The 17805-nt window shown below is 38.7% G+C and overlaps 1 protein-coding gene across 1 annotated transcript; it reads right to left on the bottom strand.

Annotated features, from left to right (window-relative positions):
- Window positions 1-28: 28 nt before the first annotated feature.
- Window positions 29-11415, bottom strand: LOC122341641. The gene is made up of 2 exons (XM_043235139.1): window positions 10915-11415; window positions 29-3661 (listed from the first exon to the last, which is right to left on the bottom strand). Exon 2 carries the CDS (start codon window positions 3640-3642, stop codon window positions 2350-2352), a length of 1293 nt encoding a protein of 430 aa, XP_043091074.1. The 5' UTR covers window positions 3643-3661; window positions 10915-11415; the 3' UTR covers window positions 29-2349.
- Window positions 11416-17805: the final 6390 nt, after the last annotated feature.

Genomic DNA, 17805 nt, shown 5'->3' with positions numbered 1-17805 from the left:
TTTTAAATTCCACCACTGCAAATCAAAGTACTTCCTGTTTTTTTTTATTATAAAACAAATAGAACTACAATCACATATTCATATATTTTACTTTGTATAAGGCCCTCTTGCTCTTCCGTCTACTTAGTAAAAAAAAAATCATATACAAAAGTATCTACCTTACAAAGATTACATAATACTTTATTACAATGACTCAATGTGAAAAATGACATCAAACCCCGTGTTCTGACTTCCACAGCTTTCTTAATACAGTAACCGGGGACATTTCATATTTTGACTGTATTTCTGTAACATTTTCTGAGTGAACAGTACATGGGTGAACCATGGCAGCTGACACTGAATCTGAAGAGGCACATGTTTTGAGACAGGCGTTTGAAGGACACTTATGAGAAAGCCCTCGTCTGCGATTACAAATTCTGCTGACCTCTATACAGCTCGGTTCCTTTTTGGTTATTATAAATACGCACATATTTGCATGATGTATATGTTTCACATATTGTACAGAAATATATTAATATCAAGTACTTACGCTTACGTGCTAATTCAACAGTAATAACTTATTGTCTGTATACTATAGATACAATAAAACAAATGCAACAATATATACGAAAAAAAAGAATTGATCTCAGTATTGAGGTTTTCTTGTTTGTGTGAGTTTACACACTGGCCTAGCGAGACGTGTACGCGGAGGAACTCATCGCCACCTCATTTCACTTCAAACCCGTATACTGTTTCTTGAAACGCCAAATAGGTTACAGTGAACGCACCTAGATAAAAACAAGTGAACGACTTCAATTTAAACCTCATGCTTACATGACTTCAGAAAACTTGGAATTTCACCAAAGACTGTATATTATTACCCTAGACAGTTCACTTTTATTGCTACGAATGGTAGCTATGAACCTGTTTTTCATATGAATGTGAGATCAGGACCAACCTTTAAAATATGCTTTATAGTGCCTTAAAAACAGCATTGATGGGACGGTTCATGTCTTAAAGTATATTAATTAATTGTTAATTTGCCAGTTATTTTCCTGTTCACATAGGTAAGAGCTGGTCTTGCATACCTTTAGGATTAGTTAACTTCAAGAATAAAATTTTCCTCATAATGTACTCACCCCCATGTCATCCAAGATGTTCATGTCTTTCTTTCTTCAGTCGAAAAGAAATGAAGGTTTTTGAGGAAAACATTTTAAGCCATGAAGTGGCAGATCTTTGCATCATGATCCCTGCCACGAAACAAGGGTCTTATCTAGCAAAACTAAAAAAGTCTTTTTCTAAGAAAAAAAAAAAAATTAACCACAAATGCGCATTAGGTAATTGGAATGGACACACATGGTTAGTTTTTTGTCTGTGTGCTTTAGTTTAAAAAGGTAGGGTAGGGTAAAAAATTATGCATGAGATCGGCACTAGATCTTTCAAGCTGCATTTTAGAATCTAAACCGTTCATTCCCATTTAAGTCCATTATGGAGGAAAATCCTGGAATGTTTTCCTCAAAAATCTTTTCAACTGAAGAAAGAATTTCTTTTCAACTGAAGAAAGAAAGACACGAACATCTTGAGTTACACTGGGATAAGTACAATTTCAGGAATTTTTTTATTCTGGAATTGAAATAATCCTTTAAAACATCCACCTTAAGGCATTGAAAATATGGCTGCAGAGTGAACTTATTATCCTTAAAAGGGACTTTGATGCATTTCATATCCGTGGACCATTTTAATAGTACTTTTTTGAAGCGTGACAACTTGAAAGTCAGCAGGCTTTGTTGTATAAAATGCACTAAATATAAAGTATTTGGACACTTAAGCCACATTTAAAAATATCTTTTTTTTTTTTGCATTGCATGTTAAAAAAAATATCAAAACGAGGTTATTTTTTTTTTTAATCCCACATGCACGCTAGTCTTGGTTATTGATCTTTAAATTTTGTTTAAAACCAGAACAAAAAGTCCTTTTGGGAGTCAAACTCTGAGTAACATCATATATAACGTCATATATGTTATTTAAATGAACTCCAATATTTGTTTGCAGATGCCAATTGGTTTGATTTTCAGTATATGCAATGAAATTCAAACATCTTTAAGAGTGACTTAGTGTCCAAAAAAACTCCACTGTATTCATTTGTGTTCCACAGGAAAAAAAATAAATCATACAGGTTTTGAGCAACATGAGGGTGATTTTATGACTATCCCTCAGTGAGACACAGGGAGATTGTCAAGCGAGATGCAGGAACATCTGGAAAAAAAATATCCCCCACACAGTGGACCAGAACAGATACACTCCCTTAAACGCTCCTTAATTCATATGATCTTTCAACTCCGCGTCAATCCTTTATTCAGACAGTCTGAGCTATCGGTACCTTCTGCCTTCTCGCTCTCTTCCCCTCTCCAACTTCTTCTCAGTGTAGTACGTTCCTCTAGTGAGCAGCACGCAAACGCAGGAGGAGTCAATACGGATCCACCTCCACCCTATTCTCTTGGTTTCATCCGAGGTGAGCGCACGTACGTATGACTGCTTGGTTTCGCACCTGCTCATCCAGTGTTTCTTATCCACCCCCAAGCAGCCGGCTCCCTCCACCGCTTGCACTTCACCTTTCCTATTTGGATCAGGCTTACGACATTTTGTTTCGTAGAAATACTGCTTGAGAGGTCCCGTCTGGGTTTGGATCTCTTGCAGAATAGTGACTGTGTTGCTCCGGAAGTCCACCGCCGTCCTCTTGTTGGTCACCCACCCGCTTTCGGCCTCGCAGACGGAGCGTTCGATGCCCTGTGCGCTGTGGGCGGCCTGACGCTTGCGCCGGACCCCTGGAATGGGGCCGTCAGAATCAGAGAGACCCAAGAGTAAGTTCCTGTATGTTTCTTTGTCGCCTCCGTGACCAGACGTGGTAGCATCCATCATGTGGCTTTCCTCGTCCTCAACGTCATCGGCCAATAAGCCCAACTCTAGCATTAAGAGCAGTGGCGGGTGTTTGGGTGGGGAAAGGGCTGGGGAGAAGAGCACCCGTGGATGGGCGTCCAGCAAAAGCAGCTGATCTTCTTCTCGAAGGCCTATGTCATCAAACCCAAAGCCTCCAGATTGCTGCAGCAACTCTTTTGCATTTGTCTGAGCTTCATCCAGATGTTCCTGCCCTGGAGAGCTCGGACCTTCAAGAGGCCCATCTTTCAGTTCACTTCTTGCGCTCCTGTCATTTTTAAGAAAAGTCTCTGCCTCAATACTGCTTTGTTCATGGAACTGACTAGGTTCAAGCTGATAGTCCTTGAGAATATCGTTGCTTTGGGAACTGGCTATTTTTTGTGATTTGTATTTCCTAGAATAATGCGGCCTGGAGGCATCTGCTCCGGTAGTCCTACCTGTTAGAAGATTTTCTCTACCTTTGGATATACGGTCCTCCTCAATTGTGCTCTGCTTATCGTCTGTTCTGTGAGGAGCTTCTGTTCTGTCTTGTGTGCTGTAGTTGTTGTGAGAAGAGTCGTGGTCCACTGAGGAGTTGGTCGGCATGCTGATGTTAGCTGTTGGGACGCTGCTGCTGTTGCTGTTGTTTCTGCCAGGCTCTATCATTGCGGCAACAAGCCTGGGCACAGGACTTTGAGGGAAAGGCAGGGCCGAGGCGATCACCATGGCAACCAGGGGAAGCCAGTGCATCACTCCCAAGACGTGTCAACTATGAGTTGATAAAAAAAAGCGAGAATTAGAAAACGCATGAAGAGAAAGAACAGTTTAAGATGACATCACGCAAATTTACTTTGGATTGTTTAGAATTTAGAGTGGTAAAATTAATTACATTATTAAACTTAACGGATGCATTCTGAGAGCTCTTTAACCCTCCCATAGACAGCAATGGAATTAACACAATCAGTTTCCAGAAACGTAGTAAAGAAATCAGTAATCTATGTGTAATCAGGGGTTGAACCGCAATTTTAGGAAACTACAAACAAATTTTTTGTATGCAAAGAAAACACAAATAATCATTTTATTCAACGATTCATCTTCTGGTGCCATTTTGGAGAGTATCTACTGAACGCAAACAGTGTAAGCTGTTCTGTCAGCTTTCTTTGCTAAAAGAAATATTCTCGTAACTTCTCGTAATCTCCTTGCTACATTTCTGGATGTTAATTTCATTCTGAAGATAAACTGAGATCTTGCGGGATTGGAACAACATGAGAGTGACTAATTAATTAGCAGATTTTCATTTTTGGGTGAACTAACCCATTAAACATCTCTCATCAGATATTTTGATACAACTGTGAGTGTGGTGGGTGTGTGTCATGATGTTGGACCAATTTGTAGACCTTTTTCACAGTTAGCTTTTTCTACGTGCCTATCGATTACCTAGAGTGTAAGTGTTGATTAGGGTTACAAAGTGTGGAAAATTTCCTGTAACTTTTTTACAACTTTCCAAAAAAGTCTGGAACGTTTCCAAAATTCCTGGAATGATTCCAAAGTTTACGAGAAATTTTACACCTTTTTGCAACACTATTGTTGATTGATTGCTTAGGTCTTCTGAATGGTTGTTGATTGGATGGCAGCAGATCTGAATGCAATCTTGCTGTTAATTGTAATAAAGCGATGGTGTTTACCAGAAAGGTCCCACATACCTCACTAGAAATGAATTGCTCACAATAAGATCTGTAACATGCATTTGGAAAATAGATAGGTAGCGTTGCATTTTATGCTGACTTCAAAATAGGAAATAAAGTGACAGATGTAAAATCACAATTGGGAAATAAAATTTGTAATTACTATTACTTTTTTATTCTCGAGCGGAAACAGGTATTCAAAAGAACAGGCTCAATGCCAGCTCATAAAAATAAGGTAAAATAAGCCTAAAACTGTAAAACTATAGCTTTACAGCTTTGGCATATGCTAGTGGAAAAAAGATGCAAAATTGCAAGCAGCAGATTCATGTCTGTGCAGAGGGAGAATGGAGCCGCAAACTTGCTTCACTATCGCCTGCTCCGGTTGGTTGGCGCAGACATGAAGTCACCGGCTAGCCGACGTCTGGCAAAGCTCCGTTTGAAATAAAGCCACTAACAGTGTTGGTCTGGTGCTGGCCTAGTTTCACATGAGACCACAAACAACCCTGGTATGTGTGGAAAAGGTTGTAAATTTCACAGATTATGAGCATGACTGAGGCAAACAAAAAGATGCCAATTTACTGCAGAATAAATAAAAGAAGATGATAATGCTTTGGGCCTCAAATGCTCATTTTTATCATCTTTTATGCTATTTTTGTAGGTTTTTATTGTTTTGGCTTGTCTTATACCTTTTCCATACGTTTGACCTGATGATCCCATATTCACACACTTCTGTAATACGACTCTTAGCATGGCTGAGAATACCTCTGAGATTTGGGTTATTTATTGACAGGAACGCCAAAGTTCAGCAGTCTTCTACCTAAGACAAGCTCCTGGGTGGTTACTGGCCCAGAGGTAGGGATTTATGTGCTTATTTAGTAGGGGTCAGAGTAAAACTCTGATGGATGATAAACGCTCTTCCTTTTACTTTCAGCACTAAAAAGCAAACTCTCAACACTCTCAACCACCAGGTGGAAGCAAAACCATCACGTAACAAATTATAAATGTGCCTCATCATTGGCATTTTTGTCACATTGTTCAATTAAAATAATATTCACACTTAAGTTGTGAGGAGAGGGTTGAAAAGATTAATTCAGTACAGAAACCAAAATATCAAACAATATATAAAATGCATGCTACTGTTTGGGATCAACAGATTAGGGTCAGTAAGATTTCAGAAATCATTCAAATATGATTTTGTGCTCAATTTGTGTTGCTTATTATTTTTGTGGAAACCAAAACAGTTCATTTGGACAACTTTCTAAAGGCAACTTTCTCAATATATAGATTTCTTTGCACCCATTTAGATTCCACATTTTCAAATGATTGTATTACAGCCAAATATTGTCCTATTCGAACATGTAAAGCTTATTTATTCATGATGTTTTAGCGGTCCAGGGCCACATTTTCACTAAACGTATTCAAAAATGAGTGCAAACTACATAATGCACGTAAGGCATGAGGTGCAGAAAATGCAGAAAATGTGCTTTTAAGCAGGAATTTGACCAGAGAAATGTGACACAATAGACCTAGAGTGGACCTGGAGTCGTCTTGCTGATGATACAGTGAGGGTTGCAGTCGACCTGTCCAATGTTAAGGCCAGGTGTAAATCACTCACCGATCCTGTTATTGTTGTGCTGAGAGATGAGGGAAGGAGAGGCATTTAGAAAGAAAGAGAGTTCAAGAAAAGAAGAATGCTCAGAATGTCAGTGATGTGGCTTCAACCCGAGAAAACTCCTCCTGGGTTTCCCCAGGCGGGACACACTAGAATGCAGGAGGGGGTCGAGGGCAAGTAAAGTCAGCGTACTGTGACTGTTCATTTGAGAAGAGATAATCATTACGCTCGTAGGGAGAGAGTGGGTGGACAGAAGGGTTGTGTGTGAAGTGCAAAATCACCGCTTATGACACTCATAATAACAGCACCCCGCCCCGGACACCGCTTTCTGATAACACTCAAACCAAACGAACACACTCGCATACAATTGACTAGTTAGCCTGCGGTCACACACAGGAAAAAGAATGCCACCAAGTCTATACGTAAGCATGCCGGGACATGGCGCACTATATGTATAAGTGCTTACTTCCTGTTTACGTTCAACGCAGGAACAGGTGTGCTACGTGCAAACGAGGCTCTATCGTCTTTTAAATGCAAATATACCTGCTTACGGGGCTTGTGCGTAAGATGAGCATTTCAGGTATTTTCACAGAGAGATTTATAGCCTTTCGCAAAGTCTTTTATAGTCTTTCACAGTCTTTCACAAATCACAAAAAATGACAGAATCATATATTTTACGTCTGACATGCTACAGACGGCTACAATATCAAAACAAGTATCAGTAAGTCCCAGCATGTTGCTGACAGCGGAAATGAAGTTACATATATGACTGCATGGAAAAATAAATTTTTGGTTATTGCTTTAATATATAGATTAAAAGGTAAATGAAAAAATGTTCATTCAAATTTAATGAATTAAAAAAATGTCATGTGACGTAACCATTAAATAAATTACTAAATTATTTCCGCTACACCTCAGGTATGTGATTATATACATACATATTAATCTATAACTAGACACATTTAAAAAATATTAGTACTGTCAAATCATTACTTATGATTACTCGCATCCAAAATAAAAGGTTTTGTTCACATTATGTATGTGTACTGTGTATATTTATTATGTATATGTTAATGCACACACATACAGCATATATTTTGAAAATATTTACACATTTATCTACTCATATTCTTATTTTATAATATATAATGATTTTTTATATTTAATAATGTTTTTATTCATATATACACATAATACATACACACATATATTATGTAAACAAAAAATTTATTTTGGATGCGATTAATCATTTGAAAGCACTATTTTTTTCTATTCAGAATAATATCGTTAAGTTTTTAGAAGTCTCACCACATGGCATTTTTTAAGTAAACTGAACTTATCTTGCCTTGTCATAAAAAAGGTCAAACTGTCTGATGTTTTAGGAGACTTACATGACACAGACATTAAAAAAACGTGTGAAACATAGTAATTTGAACAAAGTTCTTCTATCAAATGCATAAACTGCATTTTTACTGCATAAAAAGACTTATTAACACAAGTTATGTGAAAAAATAAAAGCATTTTTCATGGTTGAAGGCGTCGTATACGTGTGTGTGTATGTGCAACCCAAGTAAAAAAAGGGTGTAGTGCATGCATGTGTGTGTGACCTGAGAGGAAGGCTTGCTGGTTAATGCGTATGTTTGCTTTGGAACGGGAACACAAACAGTAGGCAGGCAGACACACGTGCAGGAGGCATATCTGTAGACGCTGGGCGACATGCAGAACCACTTCATCAGTGCGCTCCATTTGCAGCAATGACATGCTTCACGAACTCTGCCATCCTGAGAAGCCCTGCACTTTCTCTCCTCTCCTTACGCACGGTTTAAAAAATGAGCCTCCAGCCTCACATAAAAAAAACGGCAAGCTCCTGAACACAATGAACCCTCATGTTTAACCCAATCTTATGCACTCTACCTCACAGGAACCTGTGCGCACACATCCACGCATATCTTTGATCTGATCCACTACTCCCACCCCCATGACAAGCGTAATCTGCCATCTTCTAGACAAAACCCACCTTAGACAAACACTTTGGCTCACCCACTTCATTCTATTGTCGACGTCATGCTCCTGAAAACTTCAGAAAACCTAAGAATATTCTCGTTTCACTGGAAATCAACTAGAGGATCCACTACCACTATCACACTATAACAAGCCTGTCAAATCAATTATTGCAGATGTATGGCCTTTATTATTCATCCTCTCCAATCTGAACACAAAAGCGTGACTCATGATAGACACTCTACAACCCCCTTGTTCAGACTTGACGTGACTGACAATTTTGGAATTTTCCCATTGTCCCACTCACCCTATACACTCGGCCATAAGCGTCCAACGCAGCACAGTCTGAACTCCCATATCAAGCCACAAAGAATTGGAGAGAAAATGAAACGTAAAGACAAGGATTTAAAATCAAGTTAAACAGGTCATGACATGACAATATCTAACTGTAAATTCTTTTCGTTTCCATTTATATCCTAATATATATATATATATATATATATATATACACACACACACACATACATATATTTCTTTTATTATTATAATAATTTTTTTAAGTAATCAAATAAACATTTTATTGTAGTAATAACTTCCAGCTTTCAAAAAAGTCTTATTACACAAAACAGTTCAAAATATAAACCAATGACCAGTCAGATTTTACACATTAGTACTCAGTAGTGTTTAGCAATCTTCCCAGACCAAACCCAGTCAAATAAGGAAGAGGATTCAACTTTTTTTTCAACTTTGTTAGTATTTGTATAGCTCCATAATTGCATCGCTGTAGTTTGTGTGGATTTATGAATATGTCTTTATAGCAGACGTTAGCGATAAGGCTTTAACTGAAAGATGGGGCCGTGCCAATCATAACATGCATATTGGTAAGTTTGCATGGAGTCTTAAAGCTACAAACTGAGAGAATCAAAACATCCACAGCGGTTGTGTAAAACTGAATTATAAATAAACCTCTTGGTTAAAAAGAGGTAAACAATTATTTTACCTCTTCAATGTTATAAAAAAGAAAAAGAAGATGATAGACATCTTTCCTTTTGAGAGGAAAAAACAAACATTCTTGGCAGTCAGGGATTATTATTGCAAGACAAACATACATTGTCCCTCCTCTTTCCTCTTTTAATTTTCGTGTCTAAATCGCTGTACAGATGTTTCTGATCAAAGGCACTGTGCTGCAGTTGAGAAATCGGTAGCTTGAACACATCTGAAAATGGCTACCACACACTGAGCAACACATACTACAGGATAATCTCCATCCACACTTTCCCTCTCTCTCTCTCTCTCTTTCTCTCTCTCTGAGAAAAGACTTTGGTCTGCTTCAGATCCTGCCTAGATAACCGGAGGAATAAATACCTGTAGCTTTATTCTCACTTGCACCGTCTCAGGGGCTTTTTATGTGTTACACAGGGATGAGAAAACAGTTACATAAACATTCATTATGTAGTAAACAAAGGTTGTGGACCTCTGTTTTCGTTTCTGTTTTTATAGGCTAGCTGAGCAGGTGACTGACAGGATGTGCATGTGTGTTAATTATTGTTTTAATGGCTGCCAGCTCCCACCCTTTAACTCTACTGTGTAAACACATTAACACTGACAAACTGCTACCCTCGCAATGCAGACCCAACATGCGTTCGTTTTTAAGCCTTTACCCCGAAGGATAGTCCCCACACAATAAATCCAATTGGACTGTTTAAGATGTCATTCTGAGAAATTGCTTATGCAAAAACAAAAACGCACTTAGGTTAAACAACACGCTGGATTGACTTCAGACACTTTTAGAGATACGAACAGCACGGGCAGACAGGTAAACAAACTTTGCACACCTGAACTGTACATTAGAGAGCGAAGAGCGTCGATTTAACCGCAAACTGCAAGCGGGTGACAGGACGACGCCGTTGAACTCAATTCAGTTTCTAGTTTGGTCGAGTCGGTAGCGGCTACTGTTGAAAAATATGACATTCAAACATACTTGGTCTTTCGCCAAAATAGTTTTCAGTCATCTCTTTCTGGGCCCGGGGAATAGCTTCTCACGATCGTTTTAATTCCGACTGGTAATCAAGAGCACAACTCATTTTTTAAGAATAGGTTCTTTTGAAGAAATCGTTTCCGATCGCTCCTAAACGAACCGCTGATAAATTACTGTACGTGATGATGGGGTCTCATATTACATGCTCTACTAGTTTGGGTGAACAAAACTGTACATGTTAAGACAAACTGCAGTTTCATTTTTTTTATACAATGTGATGTGTTGTCCAGTTTGTTTTAGCCAGGTTTCGGCTCATTAAAAAAATTATTTACCTAAATGGAATTTGCAATAAACAATACTGAAATGTATCTACATCAGTTGGACGGAAAGGATGTTTTAATAAAAGCTTATTATAAGAGCTGTTTTTGTAATACAAACTATCAGCTCGTGTATCGAAAGAGACTCGGTTCACTGAGAGACTCGGTCGGATTGAATTCAGTGAACGAAATATTTTGAGAACCGGTTCATCAGATCCAGCGTAAAGATTCGACTCGACAGAATGATTCATTTTCGTTCTGCTAATTCCAAAGCTTGACAACCTGTCAACGAGTCCGACCAACACCTGCTTCAACGTTAAATTTACGAAAAAATAACCCAAATAAACCGTATCTGTCATTACACCACTTCAGATGTTATCAGAAGTATAAAAAACATGTTAAGTGTCTTTGGAATCACGCAGCACCTACCGTTTAGGTGAGTCTCGGGCCACGCGTATCTTCGGCGAAAACCACATTGATAATACAGTCTGTCAGTTTCACGCAAAATCAACGAAATGTCCAGAAGAACTCTTGATTCACGTAGTTGAAACGGCAGAAGCCTCCCATATCATCTCCAACGTCCAGTCTGAGAAGGTCCACGTCGAGTTGTACTTCCACGCTTATCTGTTTAAAACGCGCCTTTTAATCTCAGGTCGTTCTTTACGCGCGAGTTTCTGGAGGATTGGCATGCAAGCGGTGAACAACATGAGCAGTAATACACCTCTGACACTGCGAGCATTAGCGTCAACTCTACTTTTCCAGCAGTCAGATCACAAATGGCAGACTTTAAGCTGTAAATGAGCGAAGTTTGATCCGAAATGAAGGTAAAAAAAAAAAAAAAAAGTGAATGCCGAAATTCTCGCGCCGAGAAGGTTAGAGTGCTGAAGTAAGGTAAGGTATCTTCATGAAAGGCGGTGAGGGGACAACAGCCAGTGGGAGTGAAAGAGGGCTGGTTTAGAAGAAGAGGAATGGACAGAGTGAAAGAAGACATTATGGTGGAGGAAAAAAAAGGACGAGGACCATCTGCTGGCGGTGGGTGTTGAGAGTTCTCATAACGAAAAACAAGAAAGAGTGGAAAATGGCTTGAATCTAATGGATGGACTGTCGTAGGAACTGATTTATTGTCAGTTGACTGAGTTTAAGTCAAAACTAATCACCCCAAGCAAGTGCATCCTGAACTTTATGACCTTTTAGTTGTTAATAAATGTAAAGAAAAGTAGCAGACAGCAGAATTTCGCTTAAAGTAATCTATCAGCATTTTGGATCAAAAAAGTTGTCCTGAGACAAGAACACATTTAGGTTTTAGGACGACTTTGATGAAAGGTTTTGATCCGCTTCAAAGTTGACTACTGTAGCTATTTCATGTCAGTTTATGGTGGTCTGAACGAGCTGGATTTTGGGGCCGTGCAGCTCTTGAATTGGGGGGCAATTTGTTAAAGCAATTTCCTCAGGTTTTTTTTTTTTTTTTTTTTTTTACTACAGCGCCAACCGGCCCTTTATAGCAGGAGACGTACATTGCCTTCCCTCGATTCTCCATCTCTCGTTCTCCCCTCCTCTCTCCTCCTTTCACCTAGCAGAAATTTCCATCCCACCAAAACCCATTTCCCCAGAAAGTTTAAAAAGATGAAAGGATAAGGAAAAGAAAGGAGACAAAAGGGAGAAGTGTTCTGTTACAACCCTGCCCCTGTGAGACTGTCCGTGAAAGAGTTTGGGGATGAGAGAGATGGGGGAGAGAATAAGAGAACGAGAGGGGTACAGAAAAGAGGTTTTCAAATGAGGAACGGGGAACCGGTGTGGAACTTCATATTTAACACACACAAACACAGGTAAGCACACACACACACACACACACACAAATACAAAGCCCAGAAAAGGTCTGAAATGTGTTCCAGCCCCCTCATATCTTTGCTCCTGTCCTCTCCTGGCGCTGTACCTCCCTCTTTGCATTTAGTGTCATTCACTCCCAGTCTTTACCTCCTTAACACTATTCTGTCTCTCTGGTTTTGTCTGAACTTGTTTCGTATGCACTTAGATATTTCAACCCCAGGGCGTATTGGTGAGATTGAAGGAGTGAGAATGAGAGAGAGCCACAGGAACAGAGAATGATTGAGAGCGAGGAGTCACTGAGGTATTGAGTGAGATGACAGGCGAACAAAAGTGGAAAGGGGAAGAAGGGACAAACTCAAGCAGAGGTACAAAAGTTCTTTCACACACTCGCACTCAAATGGCTAAACATATACGCGCACGCACGGAGAGCTCTGACACCTTGTCGTTGGAGGATAAAAATACATTTCTGCATATTAGACAAAAGGTCTTATCAAGTAGTAGTGTAAACCAGCCTTACTTGTTTTTGTGAAAGACCTTTTAGCACCCTACACCCCAAACACCTGTACAGCACAACTCATCACACGAGGACCGCACCGCACGTCACTGACGTTGAGTCATACACGAGAGCTTCTGACGAAATTGCACATCTTTCAGATGCCGAAACCATACCACAGATAAAAGACAATCCCTTTCACGTAAGACGACCTTGAGCTTTGCAAAAGGTACTCAATAAATAGATGCTGATTATTATCATTATACCCGTGTTATTTTAGTGACATTGATACAATAGTTTTTGAGTATTTTTGAACTATTTAAAATATTAGATTTACTTATTTTTGTAGACCAATAAAAATGATTGATGTTTCCTTGTTTTGAATGTTTTTTAAGATTTTATTTTATTTCAGTTAATTTTTATTTTATTTAAAAGTAATTGTTTTGCCTTTAGGTAATTAATTAATTACCCATAAATGCATGAAACTATTGCAGTTTAAACATAAAAAACTGTTAAAACAATAATGTTAGTAATAAATACAGTAATATTTATTTAATCATAACAGTAACAATAGTAATTAAAATATTATCACTTTTATTACGTTTTTTTACTCTTACAAAAACAATAGGGAAATAATAATAGTTTCATAAAATGTAATTTAATATGAATAACTGTATAACACTAACAACAAATGTAACTGAACAAATGTAATACCCATTTTATTTATTATTTAATCATTCAAATCTTAATATTAACACATTCTTCTTTCAAACTTTTGCTATCCAAAAGTTTTTCTTTGTCCCTTGTTCGTAGTGTGTGTCTACATCAGATTTATTTCCATGGCAATGGATATCCCACCTCAAACCTCAAATATCAAAGCAATTACAATCTGTTACATAGCCATTATAGCAATTATTGAAAATAGCGGAGCTGTCAAGGAGACTAGTATGCTGTCCACAGACGCTTTCCTGAGCCTGAGGTTAGATTTATGGAGGTGTCATTCATTCATTAAATTAATTTTTCCTCTCTTTATCCCCCCTCACACACTTCAAATTCATAGATCCTTCATTACTGAATCCCACCGCTCCACCTTACATTACCCCCATTTTCTTCACCCCCAGCACCACTATTACCTCTTTCCTGGTGTTCTCTCTCTCTCCCTCTCTCTCTGTGGGCTGTAGCATGTGTTTCCAATTTTGGCTGTAATGCACAGTTTGCCGCAATCTGACCTAATTAGCCCCCGTCTTGTGGGTCCGCCCTCAGCAGCACCCGCCATGGCAGACAGGCTAGAGGTCAGATGTCAAGGGTCGTAGGTGGGAGCACGGATCGGAGCAGTGTCTTTGATGGATGTGTCAGGTCCCGCAGCATTAAGGGCGTGTTCATCAGTGACCAGCTTAAAACTGTAATTTCTTCAGTATTCGGGATCAGAGAGGGTTACTGAGGCCTGAAATTGGATTTTGCAGTAAGACAAAAGGGTCAAAGAGGGGAGGTCAAGAACACAAGAGTGCAGCTCTTAACAAAACACACAGACTAAAGTACATAATCCACCATCTCTCACACCTTGAGATGTTAGGTGCTAGGTATCGAATCAGTGGAATGCCTTGTTACTGGGAAAAGTGTAGGGTTAGACCAAGGGATTTAAGAGGGGAGACAGATTTTAGGAATGCCTTAATTATGGGAATGGAGAACCTAACTCTGTTTAATCCTTAATGAGAAACAGCTTTATATGGAACGGAGTGAAGCAGAAGAAATGCTTGAACTTTAAAAGAAATGATAGTGCGCGAGGGAAAGCTTGTCAGCTTTATAAAGCACGTAAAAAAGTGTGGCTCCACGCTGTGTGTGTTTTCTGTAAACCGATATGATTACATCTCATATAGAGGCCCTTTTTATAATCTCACCCTCAGCCTCATTTTACAATCCCCATAACGCTAATAGAGGGAGAGCCATTAGAGAAATGCATGCAACAGGCTACTTGCGTGAAATATTCTGCCATTGATTCGAGTATGGAAATGGGGCTAGCAGTCCTAATGGTTCTTGGTTGAGCACAGTGTGGAGGACCACTGTCACCGCAGGCATCTGGTGGGCTCTTATGGAGTATTATGAGCTTTACGTCCTTGAGAAGATAAGCATAGACTGTGACCATCTTTGAGCCAGGCCTTGCATTCCTTAGAGCAGAGGTCTCCCGTCTCAAGCATGTAACTTGCAAATTGATTTCTCTTTAGTTTCTTGTTCTTATGGTTTAAAATCACTTGAAAGTGTAAATTGGCAAAACATTAACTGGGGGGGTCTGGTCCATATGTATCACGGTTCAACTACGGCCCATTTAACCCCTAATATACGACAGAACAGAACATTAGAACTGTGAAATTGCAACTCCATAGAAATCGCATACAGAATTATCATAGCAATCATTAATGTGCAATAAGTAGCAGATAGCTACACATTTTTACTAAAACATTCCTACAACCTGGTAGCAACTCTTCCATGGCAAACCCAGTGATAGTTCACCTAAAAAGTTACAATTTTGTCATCACCAGTTCCCCTATATTTCCTTTCTTGCGTAGAACAAAAAAGAAGATATTTTGATTGGGGATTTTTTAAAAGATATATTAGCCAATTACTTAAGTTTTTCCATCAAAGTTACTAAAGGGGGGGCACTGCCAGCTCCTCCTACCCTTGTTTTTGTAAGAGTAACAGTAAGAGTAAGTACAGTTGAAACATTCCCTATAAAGTAAAACCAAATCAATTATGTGTGCAATCATTTATGGCAGTTTAAAAGGCCATAGAAACATGAAACCACACAGCAAGATTATTTTTCTGTTGTTTTAGTTTTCCTTGAAATTAATTTAGAATGAATTCCATGTACATGGACATAGAACATAAAGTTCTCCCGCTTCATTTATTATAAAAACATTTTTAATAAGAAGACAATTTGTGAGTTTTGCAACACTTCTAGGGGTTTGCATTTCTTTCTTTATTAAAGAATATTTTCACAAATGCTTTCCAAAACATTTCACACTTTTACTAAACCGCTGAATGTTGGCGGGTTCAAAATTCATGCATCTGCTGTTGGTCAAATCGGTTGGATCTTTTTAAGTTCTGTAGAGAATGTAAACCAAGAACTGCAAAATTCAGAAGACATTGAAAATTAGGATCTGTTTGGGCCTGTACAGAGGAGGCGAAATAAATCTGCTAGACTGATAAACTGCTGCTGCTGTTGGTTATTGCTGTAGTTGTATGTACGGAAACTTGCTACTGTGCTGTGAATATGATACTGTGATTTGTACACAAATAGCATATATAATAACCTATAGCAGATCTGTACAGGTGGAGCTGGGGAGGTGAGGGGTTTCAGAGGAACTCTGAAAGCATGCTACAAACAACTCTAGTGAATGTTAACCAGCCACTTAAATGTAGAGCAGTAAGTTCATTGGCTGTCTATCCATCATTAAAATTCCAAGTCATTTAATTCTGTAAATATGATCAATTTGTGTTAATGACTCATTAGCCTGCTCCATCTAGCGTTTCATGACAGAACTTGGCATTTCATCTTACAACGCATGCAATTTCTCCTGAGAGGTAAAACAGTGATCTTGGTTAACTCTTCTGGTTGTGAGATGATAGCTGAAGGTTTGACTGTAGTCATATTAAGCACAATATCTCTCCCATTCATTTATATGAGTGGATCAGTACATGAGTCTCTGTCAGTTTGTGCGGTCATTGAAGTTTGCATAAAAGAGGTGATTGAATGACGTGTTCTATTTGATAATTGCACGGATGATAGTTTAGCCAGAGCTGCATTGACAAGTTTTACAAGACCAAACTAATTATGCTTTGTCTGTTCCCTAAATTAAATTGGCTTATGCCACCAAGTAATCAGCCACATCTTGTTTTCCTAATAAAAGCATTGATGAAAAGCATGACAGTTTGTCGAAACGGAATGAAGGGGAACAGGGTTTTGAAGTTCCCATAATTAAACTGCATCTGGATATGGGGAGGAGAAAGTGATTTTAAATGTCAAACCCCATGGAATAAGAACAGTTGTGTGGCGATGTTTTTACCAAGCCCCATTTTAGATGCACTCTTGTGGTCACAGAATCTGTTCCATATTATTGTGTGTCAGTCTAATTATTGCATAAAATGGAAGAAATAGCTTTATATAGTTACAAGGCATTCCATTTGCAAAAGTTGGTGGTTTAGAATTTGCATGAATTTAGCAGATTAAAGATGTTAGTCTCTAAAGTTTCTTTGGTGGACAACAGTCGGCTCATATTGCACAGGAAGTATAAGACGTGTTTTATCTCATTTTACCTGCAGAGTCTTAATAGCATTCACACCATTGTCTTTCTCCTGTGCAATACAAACCATTCATAACAGCTCCTGGGACTCCTTTAGAAGTTGTATCATATACTTTTTAAGTTATGTGACTCCTTTTTTCTCAGCAGAGGTAGGATGAACCATATTTCACTGGGGAAACACAGTTGTTGCGGTTTCCATTGTGATGAATGTTGTTTCTAAATCTTCAAGACAGGAATTTCTGTCTAAATGGTCACAAATAGTCACCAAAATCACTAGTGCCCCCAGAAAAAAATACTGTTTTGCTGCACAGATGTCAAATTAGAGACTTTTTATAAATCATCAGCTGTCAAAAGTAGACAAAAACAGTGTTTTTGAATTGTAACCTTGCCATGCAAAAAAAATTAATGTTCTTTAAAATGTGTGTGTGCCTTTAAACATTTAAATTCTGACTGATGGCGGTAGACGTCCCTCCTCCCTGATATATGCTGAAGGAGAAATGTAACACATTGTAAATTTTACTCACTATACAACACCCTGTTGGGTACTGTTTCAGCGGCAGACTTTGTGTTTGAACCACTGTGGCAATTAGCAGGAGATAGACTTACAGCCCATCCGCTGCACAATAGACAGCAGAAGAGAGAGCAATGGACAGAGAGGCCGCCCCACTTCTGTAGCTCTCCTTTGCCCTTCCATCTGTCAGT

Source organism: Puntigrus tetrazona, chromosome 3, assembly GCF_018831695.1.
Source record: "Puntigrus tetrazona isolate hp1 chromosome 3, ASM1883169v1, whole genome shotgun sequence".
Taxonomy (NCBI): Eukaryota; Metazoa; Chordata; class Actinopteri; order Cypriniformes; family Cyprinidae; genus Puntigrus; species Puntigrus tetrazona.
This window is presented reverse-complemented; position numbering and strand designations above follow the sequence as displayed.